Source organism: Anomaloglossus baeobatrachus, chromosome 3 (assembly GCF_048569485.1).
Source record: "Anomaloglossus baeobatrachus isolate aAnoBae1 chromosome 3, aAnoBae1.hap1, whole genome shotgun sequence".
Taxonomy (NCBI): domain Eukaryota; kingdom Metazoa; phylum Chordata; class Amphibia; order Anura; family Aromobatidae; genus Anomaloglossus; species Anomaloglossus baeobatrachus.
In genome coordinates this window covers 325440888-325464718 of record NC_134355.1, presented here as the reverse complement: position 1 = coordinate 325464718, position 23831 = coordinate 325440888, and the positions used below count along the sequence as shown (strand labels likewise).

General features: G+C 45.0%; 1 protein-coding gene across 4 annotated transcripts in view; it reads right to left on the bottom strand.

Annotated features, from left to right (window-relative positions):
* Positions 1–23831, bottom strand: part of DDO (D-aspartate oxidase) — a 110892-nt gene that overhangs the window by 56971 nt on the left and 30090 nt on the right. For 2 of the 4 annotated variants that reach the window (XM_075338341.1, XM_075338342.1), the window contains exon 2: positions 12691–12866. The exons of 1 other annotated variant lie outside the window; for it this stretch is intronic. In XM_075338341.1, the coding sequence (XP_075194456.1) occupies positions 12691–12866 (176 nt within the window). Of the gene's footprint in view, positions 1–12690; positions 12867–23831 lie in introns of those variants that run through there. One more of the 4 variants, XM_075338344.1, reaches the window with a different exon arrangement.

Here is a 23831-nt window from a genome sequence, read left to right as displayed (position 1 = left end):
ACCAAAAACTGTAATTTTGGCATTTGGAATTTTTTTGCCGCTACGCCATTTACCAATCAGATTAATGCATTTTATATTTTGATAGATCGGACATTTCTGAACGTGGCGATACCAAATATGTGCATACTTTTTATTTTTTATGTTTTTTTTTTATTTTTTAAAACTTTTTTTTTTACTTTATTTTTTATTTTACTAGTCCCCATAGGGGGCTATATGGTTCAACAATGTGATCGCTCTGCCCTATCTGCTGATCACAGCTACACAGCTGTAAACAGCAGATATGCTTACTTTCTGATTCACTCGGCTCCGGGCCGAGTGAAACCGAAAGTGACTCATGATAGCTATAGGCGTCATCACATGACCATGTGCTACCATGGCAACCACCAAAAGTCACGTGATCACGCACGTGACTTCCGGTGGGGGCGGCGGTAAGTGAAACTAATGGCTGCGCGCATATACATCTCGCTACCAGACTTTGGGAGCGAGATGTAAGGGGTTAAATGTTGCGGGTTTAAGCGATTCCACTCGTAACATGCAGGCACACATGTCAGCTGTTGAAAACAGTTAATATGTGCACAGATCGCCGCGACCTGCCCACGGCAGGGGCGGGGATTAACCTCACACGATCCATGACGGATAGATCCGTCATGGGCCATGAAGGGGTTAATCAAACCATTAAGGAACTCAAATGGCACCAAGGGTACAAAAGAGGTTATGAATCCAATCCGCTACTATTCAGCTGCACTAGATTGGACAACTAGACTGTCATTAACCCAACCGACAGCTCAGCACGGCCCTAATTCCATAAGGCAGCAAAACTGTCACTTAGGCCCCTTTCAGACGTCAGTGTTTAATCAGGTACAAGCCATACGCATCGTTATGGTCATACGTGTGTCACACGTTTGACATCTGTGTTTGCATACATGTGACATCAGTGTGACACGTACCGGAGAAAACATGGGTCTTTGAGATAAAAAGATTTTCTATATTCACCTATATCCAGTGCTGTTTTCTTCGGCTCTGCTATCTCCTGCTTCTGACCCCCGCTTATTATATTAATTGATTATTCACTGCACTGAGGACCTGGAAGCCGGAGCATCGTGGTTACAGCACTGCGGGGACAGCATCGGGGACAGCGGTGACAGGTGAGTATCCAACAAGCAGTGTGTGATGTCCAGGAGGTCATTGGAGTTCCCAATGAATTCTGATGACATCCTGATGACACCCCTGCGACGCCAGCGCTACAGCAGGTGTCACCACGGTGACTTCACGGGTTCATCAGAGTTCATTGGGAACTCCAATGACCTCCTGGATGTCATTGCGCACACTGGTTGCTTGCTGGATACTCACCTGTCCCCGATGTTGTCCCTGATGACGCTGTCCCCTATGATGCTATCCCTGGCTCTGTCCTCGGCGGTGCTGTCCCCGATGCTGTCCCCACGATGCTCTGGCTTCAAGTTCCTCAGTGTGGTTAATAATCAATTAATATAATGAGTGGCGGTCAGAAGCGGGAGGCAGCAGAGCCAAAGAAAACATCACTGGATTTGTTAAATCTTATTATTTCAAAGACCCGTGTTTTCTTCGTTACGTGTCACACTCATGTCACACGGGAGGAAGCAAAAGAGTAGCAATGCAGAGCAAATTTACTGCAGTATCACACTGGGGGTGCTAATTGCCTATAAACCATCAGATAAATAGGGAGAAGAAAGCATAGGCAAAAAGGAAGCACTCAGCCCATCAATATATAAAGGTGAAAAAAGTTGATTTTATTATTGTACCAAGTTAAAAACATATAAAAACCACAACCATGTCGTCAACAATCATATAGATGTGCCCATGTAATAAGTATATTATTATATAGCAATACCGCAAAACAATAGTACAATAATCACATAAAATCATATAAATGTACCCATACAGTAGTATATAAACATATGCAGCCGTATTGCAAAAAATGGCACATATAAGTAATCATAAACCAACAATGAGTAGCAATTGATGGATATATAACATAAGCTCACCATATAATAGTCAAGAGTTCCATAAATAACAAATCTCAACAACCAAATTAAGAGGCAAAGCTGTTGGAAGCAAGTGAAGCTATGCAGAGAACCATTCATCTAAATGCACAACAGTGTTGAAACTGGGTGAGTTATGCTAGTGTAACGGGGTGACAGGGGTGCCTCGGGGATTGTAGTCGTAGCCCCTTCTGCTAGGCTTACCCCTGGTGCCGCCGTCACTATTGGGACGGGAGATGACTTGGTGGGGCAGAGTGTGGTGGTGCAGACGCCGTCGTCAGTTGTACAGAGACTCTGCAGACATGGATCAATTGAACCAGCAGGCATTTTATTAAACACTTCTTCTTCACAGAGGCACAACACTTCAGGTGACTTCACACTTTCTGGCTGAGGGGAAAAAAAACCTGTTCCTGACGTCTCCTCCAGTGGGGATGTGCCCGGCTAATCCACTTCACCTGGCTCCCACTACGGCTACACACAGACCGGACCCACACCGGTACTGCTTCACACTTGAGGTTCCGCCTTCTCCTCTTCTCTCCGGCTTTCCTATTCACTCAGCTCCCACACTCTGCCCCTTCTCTGCTTTCTTTCTCCCGTCCCGGACACAACTAACTCTGGTTCTAACTTTTCCCTAACAACTCTCCTTCTCCCTCCCCTTTTTGCTGAGCCGGCTCCTCCTTTCCTCTGCCCTGTTTCTGTGGAGACGGCCGTCCCACCCGGCCACTAAGGGAACCCCTAAAAACAGTGCATATAACAATAAAACATTTTTATTAAACAACATTAACATTCCGGGGAAACTGTACCTCTTTGTAAGGGGTCTGCCCACCCCTTACACTAGCATGGTATATGATAAGAAGAGACATGGAAGACAATAACCCTCAGCTGCACCACTTAATTATATGTACCAAATGTCCAACTGGGGGTCTGTATGTAGGGGAGACAGGACAACAGCTGAGGACAAGGATGAATTCTCACCGCCACACAATTAGAGAAAAAAGGATGGATCTACCTGTGGCCAAACATTTTTGTAATCCAGACCACAGCATCGTGGACATGAAATTGCTGGTATTGAAAGTATACCATTGGGAGTCTGATCTGGCATATATATATCCTAAGTTATATGTAAAGGGTTGTTAAAAATCCATATTTAACTTTTAGGATCGCTACTTCCAATAGGTGGCGCTGCGCTAGAATTTGTCTCCAGTCCTGGAGAGACAATTTGGTATTGAAAGGAAATTTCAAGTCCCAGAGAGACAGGAGACTATGAGAATACAAACTTATGATGACCTTTGACACATTCAGAGCAGGAATGAATGTGTCTCATGGATTCATGTCTTTTTACATCAGTTAAGAAATGTGCTCCTCAGACCATCCGGGGGGCATCACAGCCAGGACCAGACCCTAATCAGAGGACAATAAAACTTTCACACTGAACTGCAGCAATATTTATGGCCACAACAGTTTGTCCTCTTGCCATACTGATAGTTCTGCTTCACATAACTCGTCTTATTATCTGTTCCATTCTATGTCCTGTTGTGTATAAATATGTGAGTCTTCAGATTTTGTATTATACCATGCCTGATGAAGAGACCTGAGTAGTCTCGAAAGCTTGCTATTATTACCATCTTTTCAGTTAGCCATTAAAAGGTATCAACCACTGAGGACTTCAGTTCTTTTAAACATTTTTTTTTATATTTGAATTATGTAATTTAAGTGGAAGAAGATTTTATATTGTGATGTTTCTTATATCTGAGAATGCCGAGACCATCTAGTGGCCAGAGTAGAATATTATAGTCTATTGATGTAAAGTGAATTTCTATGTTAAATACTGTATGTAAGTACAGTGTTCAATGCAGGAATGGTTTAGTAGTTGACATATGTAGCCATAGCTAGAGAAGATGCCAGACAGATAGGGCTGGTGAATTACAGCAGGGCAGAGTAGCTCAGCCGCAGTATCAGAGCAAAGTACACCATGGGATAATTGTAGGTTTTGGTCCCTGGGAGGAGCTTTGGCACTAAATCTCTGGGAGACAGGAAGTGTGCAGGAAGTGAGGAGATGGCTGCGCAGCAAGGTGTGTGGTGCCCTTGGTGGCCCGGGTCCCCTATGGACAGATCTGTTGTCATTGGCCTGCTGGGCGACGTAGGGGATTCATGGGTCCCATCGGGCACATGAGGGAAAATCAGCTCTCAGATAGACGAAGCCCAAATGTCCAATAGTGACAGAGTGCAGTAAGAGACTGCATTTTGTTGGTGAACTCTGCTACAGATTCTTCAGTAAAAGTTACGTTTATGCAACGAGAAGTCGCCTGTGTCGTCTCCTGTTTACTCACAGAATATAAAAGAAGGAAGAGGTACAGTTAACCCCGATACGGCAAATGAGTGAACGCAGCCCACACGTTCACGAGCCACATCGTCTGTCTGTGAGCAGGGGGTCGCAAGACTGCGAGTACTATAGCGCCCCCTGTGACACCTGTTTACATAACTACAGAGAATAACATTGGTACGTGTGGCATCCGCGTTAAAAACGGATGTCACACATACCTGAAACACGGACATCTGAAAGGGGCCTAACTAAGAGGAGGAATCATGACATAGCCCTTGTGGATCTCGTAGAAGAAAAGTTTCACAGTGGATTCACACCTATAATTGGAAAGGGAAGCCCTATGTGTCAGGAATACTTTTTCTTGGTACATCCAAAACAGGGGAATCTTCATGCCCCAGCATACCAAGACATTTGGGACAATTTAATGCTTCTATATTTGTGGGAATACTTAAGGCTTTTTTGCAGCATAAGTCTACTTCAGAGCACAAAGCATGCTCCATAATGATTGGAATGGTTGGGTGAGTCAGGTTCTTCCAGACCGAACTCACCCAATGGCAGCTGGATTACAGGAGACAGCCAGAGGTACACAGAAAAGAACTAAGTAAGGGCCGCAGGTGAGAAACGGGGTGAGTCGGTACGCAGGTGAACAGAGCCCATACGTTCTCCAGTGGCAGAGTGCTACCGAGGGAATCCAGGCAGTCAGAGGAACTGCAGGGTAGAGAGAGACAACATTACAAGGGAAAGAGAAATGAAACTGAAAGTAAGCATTTAAGAGAAGGGATGCTGAAAGGAACAATTCTGTAAGAGACTGCATTTTGTTGGTGAACCCTGCTACAGATTCTTCCGTAAACGTTATGTTTTTGCAAAGAGAAGCCGCCTGTGTCGTCTCCTGTTTACTCCCAGAATATAAAAGAAGGAAGAGGTATGTGACGACCTGGACTAGCCAGGTAGTCACAGATAGCGCTCCACACAACACCAGTCCCACACAAGGTAACACCAGCCAAATCATAAACCCTAGTCACCTCCCGCAGTGCTTGATGAGCACACCAGGGGGGCGGAGCCAGGCGGTTAGCCATGCCCACCGAGGAGTTCAGAGGGCCTGAGGTAGGAAACTCAGTCAGATCAGTTTGTAGGTTGAGGAGTGAGGAGGACAGGCCTGTAGGACAGGCCTACGTCAGACTGACAGGTGTGAGGGTCGTAGCCCGAACACCTTGGCTAGGAGGCATACGGTGGCCTAGCCTGCAGGAGCCGGGAAGACGGCTCGGTGGAAAAGTGGTGGAACAGGACAGGGTACTGACCCACCGGTACCGACCCGGGGAACCGACTGGAAATCGGAGCACACAGGGGGGTACTCAGACCCTGAAACGAGGTCCAGAATCCACTGGACTGAGTTAATTCACTGATTGCGGTCTGGACTATAGGTCCTTTCCCACCCAAGTCCCGGCTGAAGACAACAGCCCACCAAGGGGGATAGAAAGCCACCGCACAGGCAGAGAGATCCCACGGGCCAGCGTCTGCGGGCAAATGGGCTCCTCCGACATATACAAAGTCGGGGAGCGGACTCCCGTCGCTGAAGCGCAGGCAGTCTACACATACACTACACGGTGCAGGAGAAAGGCCAAGACCACCGAACCGGGTGGGGGACCAGACGCAGGCACTGACCACCATCAAATTTGTTTACCAGAGACTTGTGTGTGTCAATAACAGTGAGTACAACAGTGCCATCCGGCCGCGCACCGCCCAGCTATAATAATAATAATGATTTTTATTTCTATAGCGCCAACATATTCCGCAGCGCTTTACAATTAAGAGGGGACATGTACAGACAATATGAGACAATACAAAATAACAAAATTAAGAAACCAGGAGGAGTGAGGGCCCTGCTCGTAACCTTACAGTCTATGAGGAAATAGGGGAGACACAAAAGGTGACTGGGGGGGGAGAAAAGCTTGTCACATATGGTCCAGCCATCGATTTAATAGGGTATTCGAAAGCAGCTGCATGAACCCGTCGGTGAGAATTTATACAAGTACAGGGGACGAGAACTGGAAGTAAATTTTTTTGAAGGACTAGATTAGATCAGGGCAGTGAGGTGATAGGCTAGTCTAAAGAAATGCGTTTTTAGGGCCCGCTTAAAGGTGTGGCTGTTGGGAATTAATCGGATTTCTCTTGGTAGTGTGTTAATAATACTACAGCTACTTCTCCCCAACGAGTCTCGGGGCCATCATCCCTGCCCACGGAGGGGTTAACATCTTGCTGCATAACCATCTCCCCCGGGTGCCCCGAAACTGCAGCGGTGGTGTCTACACCTTCACCACATCCCGTGGGTGGCGTCACGAACTTAAACACGGCTCCGGCCGTACACCTACCTACCACTGCCCTACGTAGCGCCAGCATCCTTTCAGAGTGAAGTGACCCCGGGTCCGGAGGCGCTTGAGCCACCCACCAACGAGCCCGGATCCGAGCGGCTCGGCTGCAGCCGAGCGAGGGGCGGTACAGGTACAGTTAACCCCGATGCGGCAAGGGAATGAACGCAGCCCACACGTTCATGAGCCAGATCGTCTGTCTGTGAGCAGGGGGTCGCACGACCACGAGTACTATAGCGCCCCCTGTGACACCTGTTTACATAACTACAGAGAATAACATGGGTACGTGTGGCATCCGTGTTAAAAACGGATGTCACACATACCTGAAACACGGACATCTGAAAGAGGCCTAACTGAGAGGAGGAATCATGACATAGCCCTTGTGGATCTCGTAGAAGAAAAGTTTCACACTGTCTAAGGCCCTGTACGCACATTCCGTTTTTACCCGCATTTTTTTTGCGTTTTTGCTGCAGAAATTTCTTGAGAAAATGGTTGTAACCTTTCTGCAGATATTCCCCAGCAAAACCTATGGAAAAAAAATAGCTGTGCGCACGCTGCGTTTTTTTCTCAAGAAATTTTTTTCTGCAGATTTTCTTGAGAAAAAGAATGAGCATGTCACTTCTTTTCTGCAGCTAACTGCGTTATTCACTCCATTGACTGTAATGTAATCATGAAATCCCGCAGGGAATAACGCTGGTAGCAAATTATGTGCGTTTCATTGCGTTTTCCTGCGTTATTCCCTCGTTATTTCGCGTTTTTCGGGACATAATGTTTATCACTGCCCTGCGTTTTGCAGGGAAGTGATGTCATTATGACAAGAAGAGGAAGTTGAACAGAGAGTAAACACACACATATCACACTCACACACAGACACAGACATATAGAATACACACACATATCGCACACAGACATATAATACACACACACATATCACACACAGACATATATAATACACATACAGTTAGGTCCAGAAATATTTGGACAGTGACACAGGTTTTGTTATTTTAGCTGTTTACAAAAACATGTTCAGAAATACAATTATATATATAATATGGGCTGAAAGTGCACACTCCCAGCTGCAATATGAGAGTTTTCACATCCAAATTGGAGAAAGGGTTTAGGAATCATAGCTCTGTAATGCATAGCCTCCTCTTTTTAAAGGGACCAAAAGTAATTGGACAAGGGACTCTAAGGGCTGCAATTAACTCTGAAGGCCCTTGTTAACCTGTAATCAATGAAGTAGTTAAAAGGTCTGGGGTTGATTACAGGTGTGTGGTTTTGCATTTGGAAGCTGTTGCTGTGACCAGACAACATGCGGTCTAAGGAACTCTCAATTGAGGTGAAGCAGAACATCCTGAGGCTGAAAAAAAAGAAAAAATCCATCAGAGAGATAGCAGACATGCTTGGAGTAGCAAAATCAACAGTCGGGTACATTCTGAGAAAAAAGGAATTGACTGGTGAGCTTGGGAACTCAAAAAGGCCTGGGCGTCCACGGACGACAACAGTGGTGGATGATCGCCGCATACTTTCTTTGGTGAAGAAGAACCCGTTCACAACATCAACTGAAGTCCAGAACACTCTCAGTGAAGTAGGTGTATCTGTCTCTAAGTCAACAGTAAAGAGAAGACTCCATGAAAGTAAATACAAAGGGTTCACATCTAGATGCAAACCATTCATCAATTCCAAAAATAGACAGGCCAGAGTTAAATTTGCTGAAAAACACCTCATGAAGCCAGCTCAGTTCTGGAAAAGTATTCTATGGACAGATGAGACAAAGATCAACCTGTACCAGAATGATGGGAAGAAAAAAGTTTTGAGAAGAAAGGGAACGGCACATGATCCAAGGCACACCACATCCTCTGTAAAACATGGTGGAGGCAACGTGATGGCATGGGCATGCATGGCTTTCAATGGCACTGGGTCACTTGTGTTTATTGATGACATAACAGCAGACAAGAGTAGCCGGATGAATTCTGAAGTGTACAGGGATATACTTTCAGCCCAGATTCAGCCAAATGCCGCAAAGTTGATCGGACGGCGCTTCATAGTACAGATGGACAATGACCCCAAGCATACAGCCAAAGCTACCCAGGAGTTCATGAGTGCAAAAAAGTGGAACCTTCTGCAATGGCCAAGTCAATCACCAGATCTTAACCCAATTGAGCATGCATTTCACTTGCTCAAATCCAGACTTAAGACGGAAAGACCCACAAACAAGCAAGACCTGAAGGCTGCGGCTGTAAAGGCCTGGCAAAGCATTAAGAAGGAGGAAACCCAGCGTTTGGTGATGTCCATGGGTTCCAGACTTAAGGCAGTGATTGCCTCCAAAGGATTCACAACAAAATATTGAAAATAAAAATATTTTGTTTGGGTTTGGTTTATTTGTCCAATTACTTTTGACCTCCTAAAATGTGAAGTGTTTGTAAAGAAATGTGTACAATTCCTACAATTTCTATCAGATATTTTTGTTCAAACCTTCAAATTAAACGTTACAATCTGCACTTGAATTCTGTTGTAGAGGTTTCATTTCAAATCCAATGTGGTGGCATGCAGAGCCCAACTCGCGAAAATTGTGTCACTGTCCAAATATTTCTGGACCTAACTGTAGAAATCAAATGTACATATTATAAATAAAAAACGCGGGCTCCGCTGTATTTTTACCATCCAACCAAAGTAAACACACAGTGGTGGCCCGGTATTCTCAGGCTGTGGAGGGCAAGGGCCATGGTTAATGCCCCCCCTCCCGCATCAGCCCGCCGCTGCCCCGAGAATGTCGCATCCTGTATGTGACAGTCCCGGCGTGTTACCGGCTCATCCTGATTGCCGTAATGCGGTGGCAATCGGGGTAATAACAAGTTAATGGCAGCTATGCGCTGCCACTAAGTCCTAGCTTAATCATGGCAGCGTGTATGAGACAGCTTCCATGATTAACCTGTAGGTAAAGTGAATAAACACGTGCACACACACACACACCGAAAAATCCTTTATTTTAAATAAAACACAAAAAAGCCCCCTCTTTCACCACTTTATTAACCCCCCAAACACACAGCTCCGGCGTAATCCACGCAGGTCCCACGACGCTTGCATCCAGCCGCGTCTGACATATACTCAATGCAGTCTCGTTCAGTGAGTGATGCTGCAGGTCATTTCTCACAGTCGGTAATGTGAACACGTTACCGCTCGCGAGATCTATAGTGTGTCCTCACAGGGACTCTATCTATTGATTATCTTTCTAGCTATCCATCTATCTATCTATCGATCCATTATCTATTTATCTGTCTATCTATTTATCTATTGATTATCCATCAATCTATCTATTTATCTATCTATCTATCTATCTATCTATCCCTCTATCTATCTATCTATCTATCTATCTATCCATCCATCCATCTATCTATCTATCTATCTATCTATCTATCCATTATCTATCTATCTGTCTATCCATTATCTATCTATCTATCTATCCATTTATCTATCTATCTGTGTATCCATCTATCTATCTATCCATTATCTATTTATTATTTATATTATTTATTGCTGTTAAAGCATTAAAAAACACAGGGACCAACCTGCAAAAAAATGCACAAAAAACGCACCATAAACGCACCAAAATGCAGTAAAAACGCATGCGTTTTTAGGTGCGTTATTGGTGCATTTTTAATGCAGGTGCGCTAATCCTTCACTCTTAGGCCCTGTGCGCACGCTGCGGTTTTTACCGTGGTTTTGCCGCCGTTTTGCTGCAGAAAAAGTGTCTAACCTTTCTGCAGTCATTCCCCAGCAAAACCTATGGTAAAAAAAAAAATGCTGTGCACACACTGCGTTTTTTTTCACCAACAGGTTTTGCTGCATGTTTTCTGCAGCAAAAAGAATTGCATGTCAAATCTTTTCCCCAGGTACCTTCGGTTTTTGCCATAGATAATGGTAAAAAACCGCAGGGAACAACCCGCGGAAAAACCGCGGTAAATCGCGGTAAAACCGCATGCGGTTTTCAGATGGAGTTTGCCGCATTTTTTACCGCGGGTGCGGTAATCTTTCAGATCCTGCGGAATTTTCTTAAAATTCCATTTTCTAGTGCTCACAGGGCCTTAAGAAATTTCTTAAGAAATTTCTTGCGAAAAATCCTTTTTCTAGTGTGCACATAGCCTAATACAGAGCCTTAACCTCAACCATGTCAAACACCTTTGGGATGAACTAGAAGGGTGATTATGACCAAGTGCTCTTTTGGATGAATGGGTAAAAATTCATACAGACACACACCTATAATCTTGTAGAAAACCTTCCTAAAAAAAGAGGAACATGTTTTAGCTGCAAAGGCTGATCAGCTCCATATGAATGCCTATGATTTTAGAATGGGATGTCATAAATGCTCAAGTATATGTAATGTGTAGGTGTCCCAATACTTGTGTCAATATACTGTATCACCTAGGTAAGGATAGTTGACCTTAGGGAGATCAACATCCAGCACCGCGGAGCACCATTACGTGTTTCTCAACGCAGTGATTCTAGAGCAATGCCCCCTGGGAAATATGCAAAACAAGGAAGCCGTGGAGACACCATCACATGTTTCTCAACGTTGGCAGGTAACTAGCCAGGTCTTTCACCGGGAAGGAACAACCATGGGAAGGGCAGTCTTCAGTCAAGGAAACCACCTATGATGGTGCTCCGCGGTGCTGGATGTTGATCTCCCTAAGGTCAACCATCCTTACCTATGTAGTCTTCTTACTAGGCATTGCTCCCACTAGCTAGTTTCTTACTCCACACTGATGAGGGGCAAATACCCCGAAACAGCTGTCTGTGGATGGATACCATGTTTTGGCATAGGTGGTTTCCTTGACTGGAGACTGCCCTTCCCGTGGTTGTTCCTTCCCGGTGAAAGACCTGGCTAGTTACCTGCCAGCGTTGAGAAACATGTGATGGTGTCTCCGCGGCTTCCTTGTTTTGCATATTTCCCAGGGGGCATTGCTCTAGAATCACTGCGTTGAGAAACACGTGATGGTGCTCCGCGGTGCTGGATGTTGATCTCCCTAAGGTCAACCATCCTTACCTATGTAGTCTTCTTACTAGGTATTGCTCCCACTAGCTAGTTTCTTACTCCACACTGATGAGGGGCAAATACCCCGAAACAGCTATCTGTGGATGGATACCATGTTTTGGCATAGGTGGTTTCCTTGACTGGAGACTGCCCTTCCCGTGGTTGTTCCTTCCCGGTGAAAGACCTGGCTAGTTACCTGCCAGCGTTGAGAAACATGTGATGGTGTCTCCACGGCTTCCTTTTTTTTTTTTTTTTATACTGTATCACCAGCCTGTGAATGCACTCTAGCTATGAATAAAATGTTAGCTGATTTTTATCTCAAGGGTGGGGTGGCAATAATTTATCAGTGATCTGTGTGATAGTCGCATTTGCAAGCAGATCAGAAGCTATATGTAGTGTAAGTGACGGTGATATGTGTACAGCATTAAGGGGTTGTCCACAACTCGGACATTTCCTTGTCAATCACTATTTTTCATCCATGTAAAATAACAGCTATGCTCACCATGTTAGCTCACGTGGGCCCTGCAGCTAGTCAGCGGCCGCTTCCTTCAGACATAACTGACATTTGGAGGAAGATGGAGAACAGGAGCATGCTCCCTTCTCCTCTGGGTGTAAGTTTCATCTGAAATAAGGGAGAGTGAAGCATCCGCTGATTGGCTGCAGGGCCCACGTGACATAATGTCACGGGAACCCCAAGAAAATAGACACTGACATTTCTGAAACTGTGTCAGCACCAAAGGTGAGCGTATAGCTTTTACTTTTTTACACGGGAGAAACATAAGGATTGAGAAGAGGTTATACAAGTTGTAGACAACGGAACATATAACACAAACAGAAGATGAGGGCGGCGTAAAGGAAAAATATTTTTTCACCTTAAGTGAAAAGGTTTAAATGTCTGCTATCTAAATTTTGCTAATTCACAAATCTTGTACATTACCAGCTCATACTTACCAGGATAGTAGTGAGGGATAAGGCAACCTGCTGCAACATCCCCTGTGGTGTTTGGAGAGAACGTCTCAGAAATAACAGTGACTGAGCATTGGGGAAGACTTTCCATGATAAAAAGTGCTGTCGAAAGACCAACCAGCCCTCCTCCAATTACTGCAACTTGTATCTTTGGTGCAGGCCTGTGGATACACACGGGGTATTAGCTTTATTATTTAAAATTATACTATGTGGTACGGAATACACAGAAAAAGCCACAGATAGCTGCAATAGTATGAGAGGGGTTCCATATATGATGTAGGTGCATGTCTGTAAGAGTCAATATATCTATTGCCTGTACTTTGTCATTTAGGCCTAAGACACACGGCATGAAAATCAATGCGAGTGGAATGCAATAAAACATCACATCGCATTCCACTGGGACCAATATTAGCCCATGTGCCAGCTCCCATGAGCGATTATTTCTCAGCCCTAATCGGACCGAGAAAACAATCGCAGCATGCTGTGACTGTAATGCAATGCTATTTTCCCTTGCACCTATTCAAGTCTATGGGGCGAGAAAAAAATCGCACCGCACTCGCGGTACACTGGTGTACAACGAGTGCAGGGCGAGAATGGCAATAGCCGGCTACGGAGGAGAGAGGGAGATAAATCCCTCCCTCCCCTCCTGAGTCCGTGCCTGCCCCTCCTGAATGCAGGCCCTCCCTTCCTCAGTGCCAGCCCGACCCTCCTGATTGCCGGCCTGATCCCCGCAGCTGAGGTCCGATCGCATGATCGGACCTCAGTCGCAGTGACACTCGCATGGCACTCAGCTCCTGCTGTGCTGCCAGCATGAGCCAAATGTCATGCATGGATCGCACTAGTGCCCCATTTGGCCTCGGCCTTACAATACAGATTTATGTGCCATAATTCTGCACATGTAAGATGGTGGTTGAGTTCCTACCCATGAAGACACCAATTATGTTCTTAAATATATGAATATGTGATGGGATAGAAAGTGATGTTTTGTAGGAATGTACAGTGGGTACAGAAAGTATTCACACCCCTTTAAATTTTTCACTCTTTGTTTGGTTGCAGACATTTGGTAAATTCAAAAAAGTTCATTTTTTTTCTCATTAATGTACACTCTTTACCCCATCTTGACAGAAAAAACAGAAATGTAGACATTTTTCCAAATTTTTTAAACAAGAAAAACAAAAATATCACATGGTCATAAGTATTCAGACCCTTTGCTCAGACACTCATATTTAAGTCACATGCTGTCCATTTCCTTGTGATCCTCCTTGAAATGGTTCTACTCCTTCATTAGAGTTCAGCTGTGTTTAATTAAACTGATAGGACTTGATTTGGAAAGGCACACACCTGTCTATATAAGACCTCACAGTGCATGTCACACCATATGAGAATCATAAGGTCAAAGGAACTGCCCAAGGAGCTCAGAGACAGAATTGTGGCAAGGCACAGATCGGGCCAAGGTTACAAAAGAATCTCTGCAGTACTCCAGATCCGTAAGAGCACAGTGGCCCCCATAATCCTTAAATAGAAGTTTGGGACCACCTGAACTCTTCCTTGACCTGGCCGTCCAGCTAAACTGAGCAATCGTGGGAGAAGAGCCTTGGTGAGAGAGGTAAAGAAGAACCCCAAGATCACTGTGGCTGAGCTCCAGAGAGGCAGTAGGGAGATGGGAGAAGTTGCACAAATTCAACTATCACTGCATCTCTCTCCCAGTTGGGCCTTTATAGCAGAGTGGCTGACGGAAGCCTCTCCTCAGTGCAAGACATATAAACGCCCGCATAGAGTTTACAAAAATACACATAAAGGACTCCCAGACTATGAGAAATAAGATTCTCTGGTCTGATGAGACAAAGATAGAAATTTTTGGTGATAATTCTAAGCGGTATGTTTGGAGAAAACCAGGTACCTCATCACAGTGAAATATGGTGGTGGCAGTATCATGCCAGGGAGATATTTTTCAGCTACAGAGACAGGATAACTGGTTGCAATTGAAGGAAAGATGAATGTGGCCAAGTACAGAGATATCTTGGAAGAAAACCTCTTCCAGAGTGCTCTGGACCTCAGACTTGGCCGAAGGTTCACCTTCCAACAAATCAATGACCCTAAGCACACAGCTAAAATAACAAAGGAGTGGCTTCAGAACAACTCTGTGACCATTTTTGACCGGCCCAGCCAGAGCCCTGACCTAAACCCAATTGAGGGTAATAATAAATAATAATAATAATAATAATAATAATAATAATAATAATTGAGCATCTCTGGAGAGACCTGAAAATGGCTGTCCACCAACGTTCACCATCCAACCTGATGGAACTGGAGAGGTTCTGCAAGGAAGAATGGCAGAGGATCCCCAATTAAAGGTGTGAAAAACTTGTTGCATCATTCCCAAGAAGACTCATGGCTGTACTAGCTCAAAAGGGGTGCTTCTGCTCAATACTGAGCAAAGGGTCTGAATACTTATGACCATGTGATATTTCAGTTTTTCTTTTTTTATACAATTTGCAAAAATTTCCACATTTCTGTTTTTTTTCTGTCAAGAAGGGATGCAGAGTGTACATTAATGAGAAAAAAATGAACTTTTTTGAATTTACCAAATGGCTGCATGCAATGAAACAAAGAATTAACAATTTAAAAGGGTCTGAATACTTCCGTACCCACTGTATAGTGTTAGGTATGGTAATGTATAAGATGTAGCTGAGTAAAGAATGTTGCTATGTAGAGGTGTAGCAGTATTGAGGACGTAATGTATGTGTATTTGTATAAGGTGTAATGTTATGTAGTATATATAGTAGGATGATTAATAAGGTATTTTATGTGTTATTTGTATGCAGGTGAAAGGTTAAATCTGCCCGGCAACAGACAGTTGACAGTTGGGAATAGCCTATAGGTGAGGAGCTAGTGCTGAGGGAGAGAAAATGTTGCTGTGGTAACGTCAGTTAGTGCCCAGCCTGTGACAGAAACAGACCTCAGGTCTGAGGAGCAGCAGAGCCTCATGACATGGGTTATTTGTGATAGGGAAGAAAACCAAGAATCACGGAAGAGAGAATATAATAAGAGAAAAGAGTAACCTGCAAAGCAGATGGAGTCACTGGAGCAAGATCCTTATCCACTGAGCAAGTGAGTGAACAAGAATGACTTATTCCTAAGGGAGATGCTCAACAGTCCATCCCTTAATAGCCTATAGCTCAAAAAGAGACGAGCCTGAAAGGAGGGAGCCAGCAAATAGAGAAAGGACTGAGAAACAGTGCCAGAAGCATCAGGAGGTTATTAGCCTGGTCCAGCCATACAGGCACAATCCCTAAGGGAAAAGAATATGACGTGGAGCCGTAGTAAGCAGGCTGGGTGGTGGAGAGTGGCTCAGGATTATGGGGAAGGAGAAGACGATTTAAGATGGAACATGCTGCAAGACAATGTCTAAAGTTACTCCTTAATGTGTTTGAAATGTCCAAAAAGCAACGTCCCTGCTTACGTGTGTATGCAGTTATCAGTCATCAACTGTTCATTAAAGACTTTATGTGTATAAAGAAGTTGTGGTTTCGTCTCTGGAGCGAAGTGCCATCTGGTCCTGACTGGTCGAAACCATGGGGTGCGGCAGACGATTACCTCACACATGACTACCACTCCGCGTCATGTTACGCTTGGCAGGAGTGAGCCTTTAATCACGAAAACCAGCATGAAGCGGGGAAGGCTTGATTCACAGTGAAAACTGGAACCGTTTCACAGTCAAAGATGGCACTGGATATAGGCACTAAGATGGTATATGATAGCATAGGTCTAATAGAAGACCCCTGCCCAATATGGGTGGCAATGGAGTGAAAGCACACCAAGATCCATGCAGCCCTCCAAAGGGTATGCCTGCAAAAGGAGGAACTATGCCTGGAGATGCCAGCCTGTGTTGAACAGAGCTGACCCCGGAGAGAGCAGCAAAATGAGAAACTCTGCTCTTCGCAACAAGCTGATGGAGAATGGGTGGCAGCTCAAAGAAATGGGCATCTGAGCCAGAAGAGGCTCTACCCTGGAAGAGGTGGAGAAGATAGGAAAATGCCTACAACAGAGCAGGATGGTCTCATTACTGATGGCTGAAAGTTTGGTTTGTTTGTTTTTCACACTTTACTTCCCTGCTGGATTAAAGAACTGTAGGCTGTGGGTGGGTATTACACCCTTCACATGGAATTCACCTTATCTAGCACATGGACTCTGTCCCTATTGCCCCCATAAGCTTAACCAGCCCTTGACATAGGCTCTGGATGGTCCACTCTGGACTCTGCCCCCATAGACTTGCCTCACCCTCTGGGCCAATGTTGGTGGAGGGGAGGGTGGAAGCCTGTCCCTTTCTTCAGGTAAAGGACAGGTGGACTGTTGTTGAGAGGGGAGGAGAGGATATGGATAACCTGATGTGCCTGCCGGTTCTATGGTTTGAGATTTTGTCCGTTTACCAAGAAAGACTGCAATATGCGAGCCCTTGTGACTTTTGGGCTATTGTAAAATGTTTAAGAACTGTGCCCTCATGTTGTGCTAGATAGATGAGGCTACTTCTTTAAATGAACTTGGACACTTGTTCCAGGGTCCAAACCCAGTGGGACCGGGGTCGTACCAATCCAAAAGAGGGGAGGACCCCTCTTCAACTTCTGGAATGGACAGTGCCATTTTAAGTGTTTATGTATGTCTATTGTTTGGTCTCTTACAGGTACAGACACGATCGGGGACAGCCATGTTCAAGAGGGGAGGAATGTAAGATGGTGGTTGCGTTCCTACCCCCGAAGACACCAAATGTGTTCTTAAATATATGCATATGTGATGGGATAGAAAGTAATGTTATGTAGAAATGTATAGTGTTAGGTATGGTAATGTATAAGATGTAGCAGAGTAGAGAATGTTACTATGTAGAGGTATAGCAGTATTGAGGATGTAATGTATGTGTATTGGTATAAGGTGTAATGTTATGTAGTATATATAGTAGGATGCTTAATACGGTTTTAAGTGTTATAGGTATGCAGGTGAAAGATTAAATCTGCCCGGCAACAGACAGTTGACAGTTGAGATTAGCCTATAGGGGAAGAGCTAGGTCTGAGGAAGGGAAACGGTTGCCGTGTTAACGTCAGTTAGGGCCTAGCCTGTGGTCTGAGGGGCAGCAGAGCCGCATGACATGGGTGAACTATAACAGGAGAGGAGACCAAGAGCCATGAAAGCGAGATTCTGACCAGAGAAAAGAGCCATCTACAATGCAGAGTGACTGGAGTCAAGTCTGAATCCACTGAGTAAGTGAATGACCGATAGATTGATCCCTAAGGGAGACGCTCAGCAGTACGGCAACAAATGGCTTATAGCTCAAGAAGGGATGTTGCCTAAAAGAAACATTACGCGAGTCACATAAATAATCCTGGATGGCAGATCCAAAAGCATCAGGAGCCAATTAGCCTGGTCCAGCTATATTGGCAGAATCTCTACGGGAGAGGAATATGACGCAAAGCCTCAGAGAGGACGGAGTGACTCTAGAGGACTGTGATGTCAGGTTGAGCTGGGTGGTGGTGAATTGCTCAGGCCTATGTGGAAATGTAAGGACATATGAGAATGAGTGTGGCGCCCCTGAGGCTTCCGTCGCCACAGGACATTGCACCCCATCCAGCGGTGTGATGCCCATTCTGGGTGAGGAAAGGAGAGAACGCCGGTCCCCTGGTAAATCTACACAACACCCATTGTTAGGTACACACTGGGACCAGGGATAGTGGCAGCAACCCTCCCATGCTGCATGCTGGGAGGGGCCGTAAGACCCATCCCTGCTCCTATAGGGTACAGCTTAGCAACTGGGGAGGTGGGAGGAGCCATCAGAGAGCAGACAAAGAAAGGAAGGTCAAGTTTGAGTAGTCTGAGAGAGAGTGGGGAAGGAGGAGGAGGTCTGCAGGAGGCAGACGAGAAGGAGAGAAGGAAAGACAGCTCTAGTCAGTCAGGAGCTAAGGAAAAGAAAGAGACGCTTCCTGGTGAAGACCCTGGGACTCAGAGGGTCCAGGTGACACCAAGCAGAGAGAAGAAGGGATTCCAGGGCCACGGATAGCTGTTGAGCTGTGGTGGCCTGCTCCACAGGAACATCGGTGGAGGGATCAAGCTGCAACAGGGGACGGTCCCTAGAAACCGGAGGAGTGCAAAATCATCTCCAAACAGTAAAAACCGAGGCCCAGGGAAAGTTGTAAACTCCCCGGGCCACAGCCCACAGCAGAACCTCTAGAAAGGGGACAATCATCCGACAGGTGACCCCCCCAGCCTGGAGGCTGTAGTGGAGGCCGAGCAGGTTCATCCTAAAAGAGCTAGGCTTAGGAAGACAGCTGAAGACAGAGACACCTTAGAGAGAAGGGTACCGGTTTTCACTCCAGGAATCACCCAGAAACGGCGGAGGTCCCTGACAGTGGGTTCCAGTCGTCTGAGGGCACCAGTGTGCGCATACCAGGATGTGTGAGTAAACAACTTGAAACTGCACGCTTGGAGTGGTCTCTGTTATTTTATCTGCTTAGCCTTCCATTACACCATAGACTCTCACGAGCACCAACTGAGCCCCGGGCACCGCTCCACCTGTGGGGAGCAGGACCACCATTGCTGCTACTTCATCACCCCGGAGGCCTCACACAGCAGCGGCGGCTTAATAGCCGCATACCACAGGTGGCGTCACGAACACAAACTTTATTCATCACCAAGTCATCAGCCAAATTTAACTGACACCCACCAGGGCCACGGAGTCGGGCCCCGCCACCACTGACTACCCCCGGACTAGTCCGGCCCGGCACCGGGTGTCCCATAGCCCTGGGGTGGGCGAGTCATGAACACACTGCAGGAATATGTATGGAGTTACTCTTTAATGCATATGAAACATCTGAGAAGCAATGTGCCCACTTTCGTGTGTATAGCGTTATCATCAGCCATCTGTTCAGTAAAGACTTTGTGTTTCTAAAGAAGTTGTGGTTTCCTCTCTGGAGTGAAGTACCATCTGATCCTGGCCGGCCAAAACCATTGGCAACATGCGGCCTGCAAAGACGTATCGCCTCCGTAGTGCAACACCACACGCCCAGCCAGGACCTCCATTTTCATGTAGCGTGCCGGGGTACAGCAGATGATTACCTCACCCATGACTACCACCCCGTGCCATGTTACATACATGCTGAATCTAAGTGTTTTAGATATTTTTTCACTGTGTCCAGTGACAGGGGTTAGCATAGAAGGATGTGACTTATCCAAAAAAGTGTGCAGCTTCTGCACCAATATTCAACACTTTTTTTTTTTCCATTTTTCATAAAGTGTATGATGAAATGAACGCTGTAATTCAACACCAAAAATCCTCCCTCTTACAGCTTTGTCAACAGAAAATTATAGCTCTTGAAAGAAGGGGAGGAACAAAATGAAAACGCAAAAAGGAAAATTGGTCCCAGCAGTAAGGGGTTGAAGAAGTATATTTGACCAAGGTTATGGCTGCTTTATGGGAAAACAGTGAGTAAATGCTCATTGACCATTTACAAATTAGGCTCCTGGAGAACTCAGAATATCTATTGAAAACGTTACCGTACATGTTCAGTGCAGCTGTGGATCTATTGATAGCATTTAGGGTATGTGCACATGACGTCTTTTTCAGATGGATTCCATTTGAATACTGCCTAAAAATAGTACAAAATAGCCAAAAGGAATGAACATATGCACAGCAATGTCAAAATGATTTGCCTGTTTGTTCAGTCTTTTGTAATTATTCTTAACTGCTTCAGGCTTTGAAAGCCATGAAGTGGCTAAAAGAAAAGACTGGGCCATTCTTCTGGCGGCTTCCACTTGGAAGAGGCCACTATGTTTTAAATGGAATTAAAGAAATAAGAAATAAGAAAAGACATTGGAAAATACGCTTAAAGGGAATCTGTCAGCAGGTTTTTGCTACCTCCTCTAAGAGCAGCATGATGTCGTCAAAGAGGTCCTGAGTTCAGTGATGTATCACTTAGATTACTGTGTGCAGCTGTTCTGACAAAATGAAAGATTTTATATTTTGTATGTAGCAGTGCTGGGAGATCTACCCCACCCACACCGGGCTTTCAATGTACACTCCTATAGCCAGATACCGCTAATGACAGAAGGGGGAGTTGGACTACAGCTCACACACTGCTGAGATCCACTAATGATTAAGATAAGAGACTTAAACTACAATTGCAGGTAAACAAATAAAGACTATGAGATAAGACAAGAAGAGCTGAATTCTCTGTTTTAACCCTTGCAGCATGCTGTCATCAGATTACTTTGCAGAAACCTGTTGACAGAGTCCCTTTAAGGGAAACCACTGCATGATTCAAAAAATGATGCATGTATGTCAGCAAGGTGTCATGCGCATATACAGTGCTGCTCACCATTTTTGGCACCTCTTCATTTTTTTCATAGATCATATAATATATTCAGAAATAAATGGAAATGTACCAAACTTACTGTATATACTCATAACTTTTTAATTAAGTATTACAACAATAAAAAAATTGTTTGTCAACTTACATGTGGCAATTTCAAAGAAGAAACCAAATAAACAGCATGTGCAGAAATAAAGGCCCTCCTAATTAATACTTGGTTGCACACCCTTTGGCATTGATCACAGCCTCCAAACTTATCTTGTAGCCATCTATAAGCTTCTTGCACTTCTCAGCTGGTATTTTCTCCCACTCTTTTTTTGCAGTTTGTTCAAGCTCTTGAATGTTTTCAGGGCTCTTTTTTCCTTAAGGTCAGATTTCAACTCACTCTAAAGATTTTCAATTGGATTGAGGTATGGACTCATTGCTGTCCATTTTAAAATAGTTCATATTTTCTTTTTCAACTGTTCCTGTGTACTTTTGAATGTGTGCTTTGGGTCACTGTCTTGCTTAAAGACCCATGATCTTCGACTCAAACCACGTTTTTTTTACACTGGGTAGGACATTTAGCTCTAAAATATCTTGATAATTCTCTGATTTCATGATTCCAGTGATACAAGCAAGTCCTCCAGTACCATACGCAGCAAAATAACCCCCAGCATTATGAATCCTCTACCATGCTTAACTGTTGGTAGGGTGTTATTTTCCTTAGAAGCCTCCTATACATATACTGTTGAGTACTCGCCCTGGGCCACATAAACAACAGCTGTATTTGTTGCAATAGCTGGTAGATCTATGGGTACCTCGCCTGCAGTTTCTCCTTTCTCTGTGGAATTGGGGAGACTTGAGGTAGTCTCCTGGATATTGTCTTCCACACGAGCCACTGGTCATTGGGAAGTCATGACTCTTGGAGCTACACTGCCATGGCTGATCTTCTGGACTCTGATCCCATCCTCACTCTGGAGATTGCCACTGCAAACAATCCCCATGGACATCTTCCTTAAGGAACTGGACCCACTCTCTGGGCTAAAAACTTTGGCCGTGGACGTAAAGGGGACCACGGCAGATGGAACAAGAATTGACATACACAGTGTGCTTAGTGTGCTTCTCTTCCAGGAAGCCATTCCACCGCATGTCCTCCATGCGTTGCACAACACTGCCAGCCAGAAGCAGTACGGTACCACTGGATGTTTCTGTGTGTATGATATTCCAGTGATCTGATGTGTATGTGAATTCTGGCCGTAAGCAGCGGAGGACCGGTGTGGAGCACACAAGGACCTGCTAGGAGCACGCACTGGAGGACCAGGGAGTAATGCAGATGTCCTGCATCTGGTAAATATTATTTTCCTGGGAGAGTCGTCTAACTTTGTTATTGGTACTAAATCTAAAAAGTACATAGTGTATTGTCTAATGCAAATGATTATGTTAAAAATGGACATCACATGAACGCACACAGATGTCACACGGACAGCACACGGATATTACACGGAGGCTAGGCAAGGGGGAAAAATGCACTCGCATGACAAACGGATTGAAACTCGCATCACACTCCAAGACCGTTTCAGGAGCAACAACGGAGCCATATTTCAAACACAGATGTGAGTGAACCCTTACAGTGGGATTGGAGTAGTATTTTGTCACGCAAAATGCTGGCTGTTTTGATTAATTTAATGGGTAGGCGTAGTCACTCTTAGGCTAGCGCCACACATCCGTGCCTCCGGTACGTGTTTGGCATTTTTTACACGTACCGGAGACACGGAGACACGTACAGCAATGCCACCCTATGGTAGCAGGCACACATACGTAAAACCACACGGAACATGTGTCCGTGTGCGTTTGTACGTGTGTGCGATTTTCAAAGCGCTGACATGTCCGTTTTTTCACCGGCAGCACGGGTGTCACACGGCCCGCACCCGTACCACACGGGTGTAGTGTGGATGCGGTCCCGTGTGACACGCGCCGGAGAAAACACACATGTCAGTGAAAAAACCCCAAAACATTTACTCACCTTCTCCAGCCCTCCTGTCTCTGCCGCTGCTGCCTCTTGCTGCCGACCGCCGCTCATTATTCTCATTGAATATTCACTTCACTGCCTGGCAGCAGCAGCAGCGGGGAGACAGGAGGGCTGGAGACCGAGGATCAGCACCACGGACAGCAGCGCGGACATCAGGAAGGACCAGGTGAGTATAATAATTACCGGTTCTACGTGTGCTATCGCGGATAGCACACGTAGAACACACGTGTCACGCACGTACCAGAGACACGTACTTACCTGCATGCAACACGCAGGGAAAATACGTGTCTCTCGGCACGTGCGTGAATTTCACGTGAGTGTGGCAGAAGCCTTAGGCGTAGTCCCCAGCTCCTCCCATTTTGGCAGAGCTGATTCACACGCGGAAAAATGACATAGCAAAAAGTTTGTGCAACTTTTTGTTGCACAAAAATTCAGCAACTTCTCAAAGATTTTATGCCACTTTTGTGGTGGAAAAGCTTTAACACTAGAACTACTGGACTCGTTACACCTATATAGAAATACATGGTGCAAAGTAGTCAAAATGACTACCTCAGTAGTTCTAGTGTTAATGAATTGGCTTAATATTTTTAATCACTAAAATATATATATACTGTATATATACAGTACAGACCAAAAGTTTGGACACACCTCCTCATTCAAAGAGTTTTCTTTATTTTCATGACTCTAAAAGTTGTAGATTCACATTGAAGGCATCAAAACTATGAATTAAAACATGTGGAATGAAATAGTTAAAAAAGTGT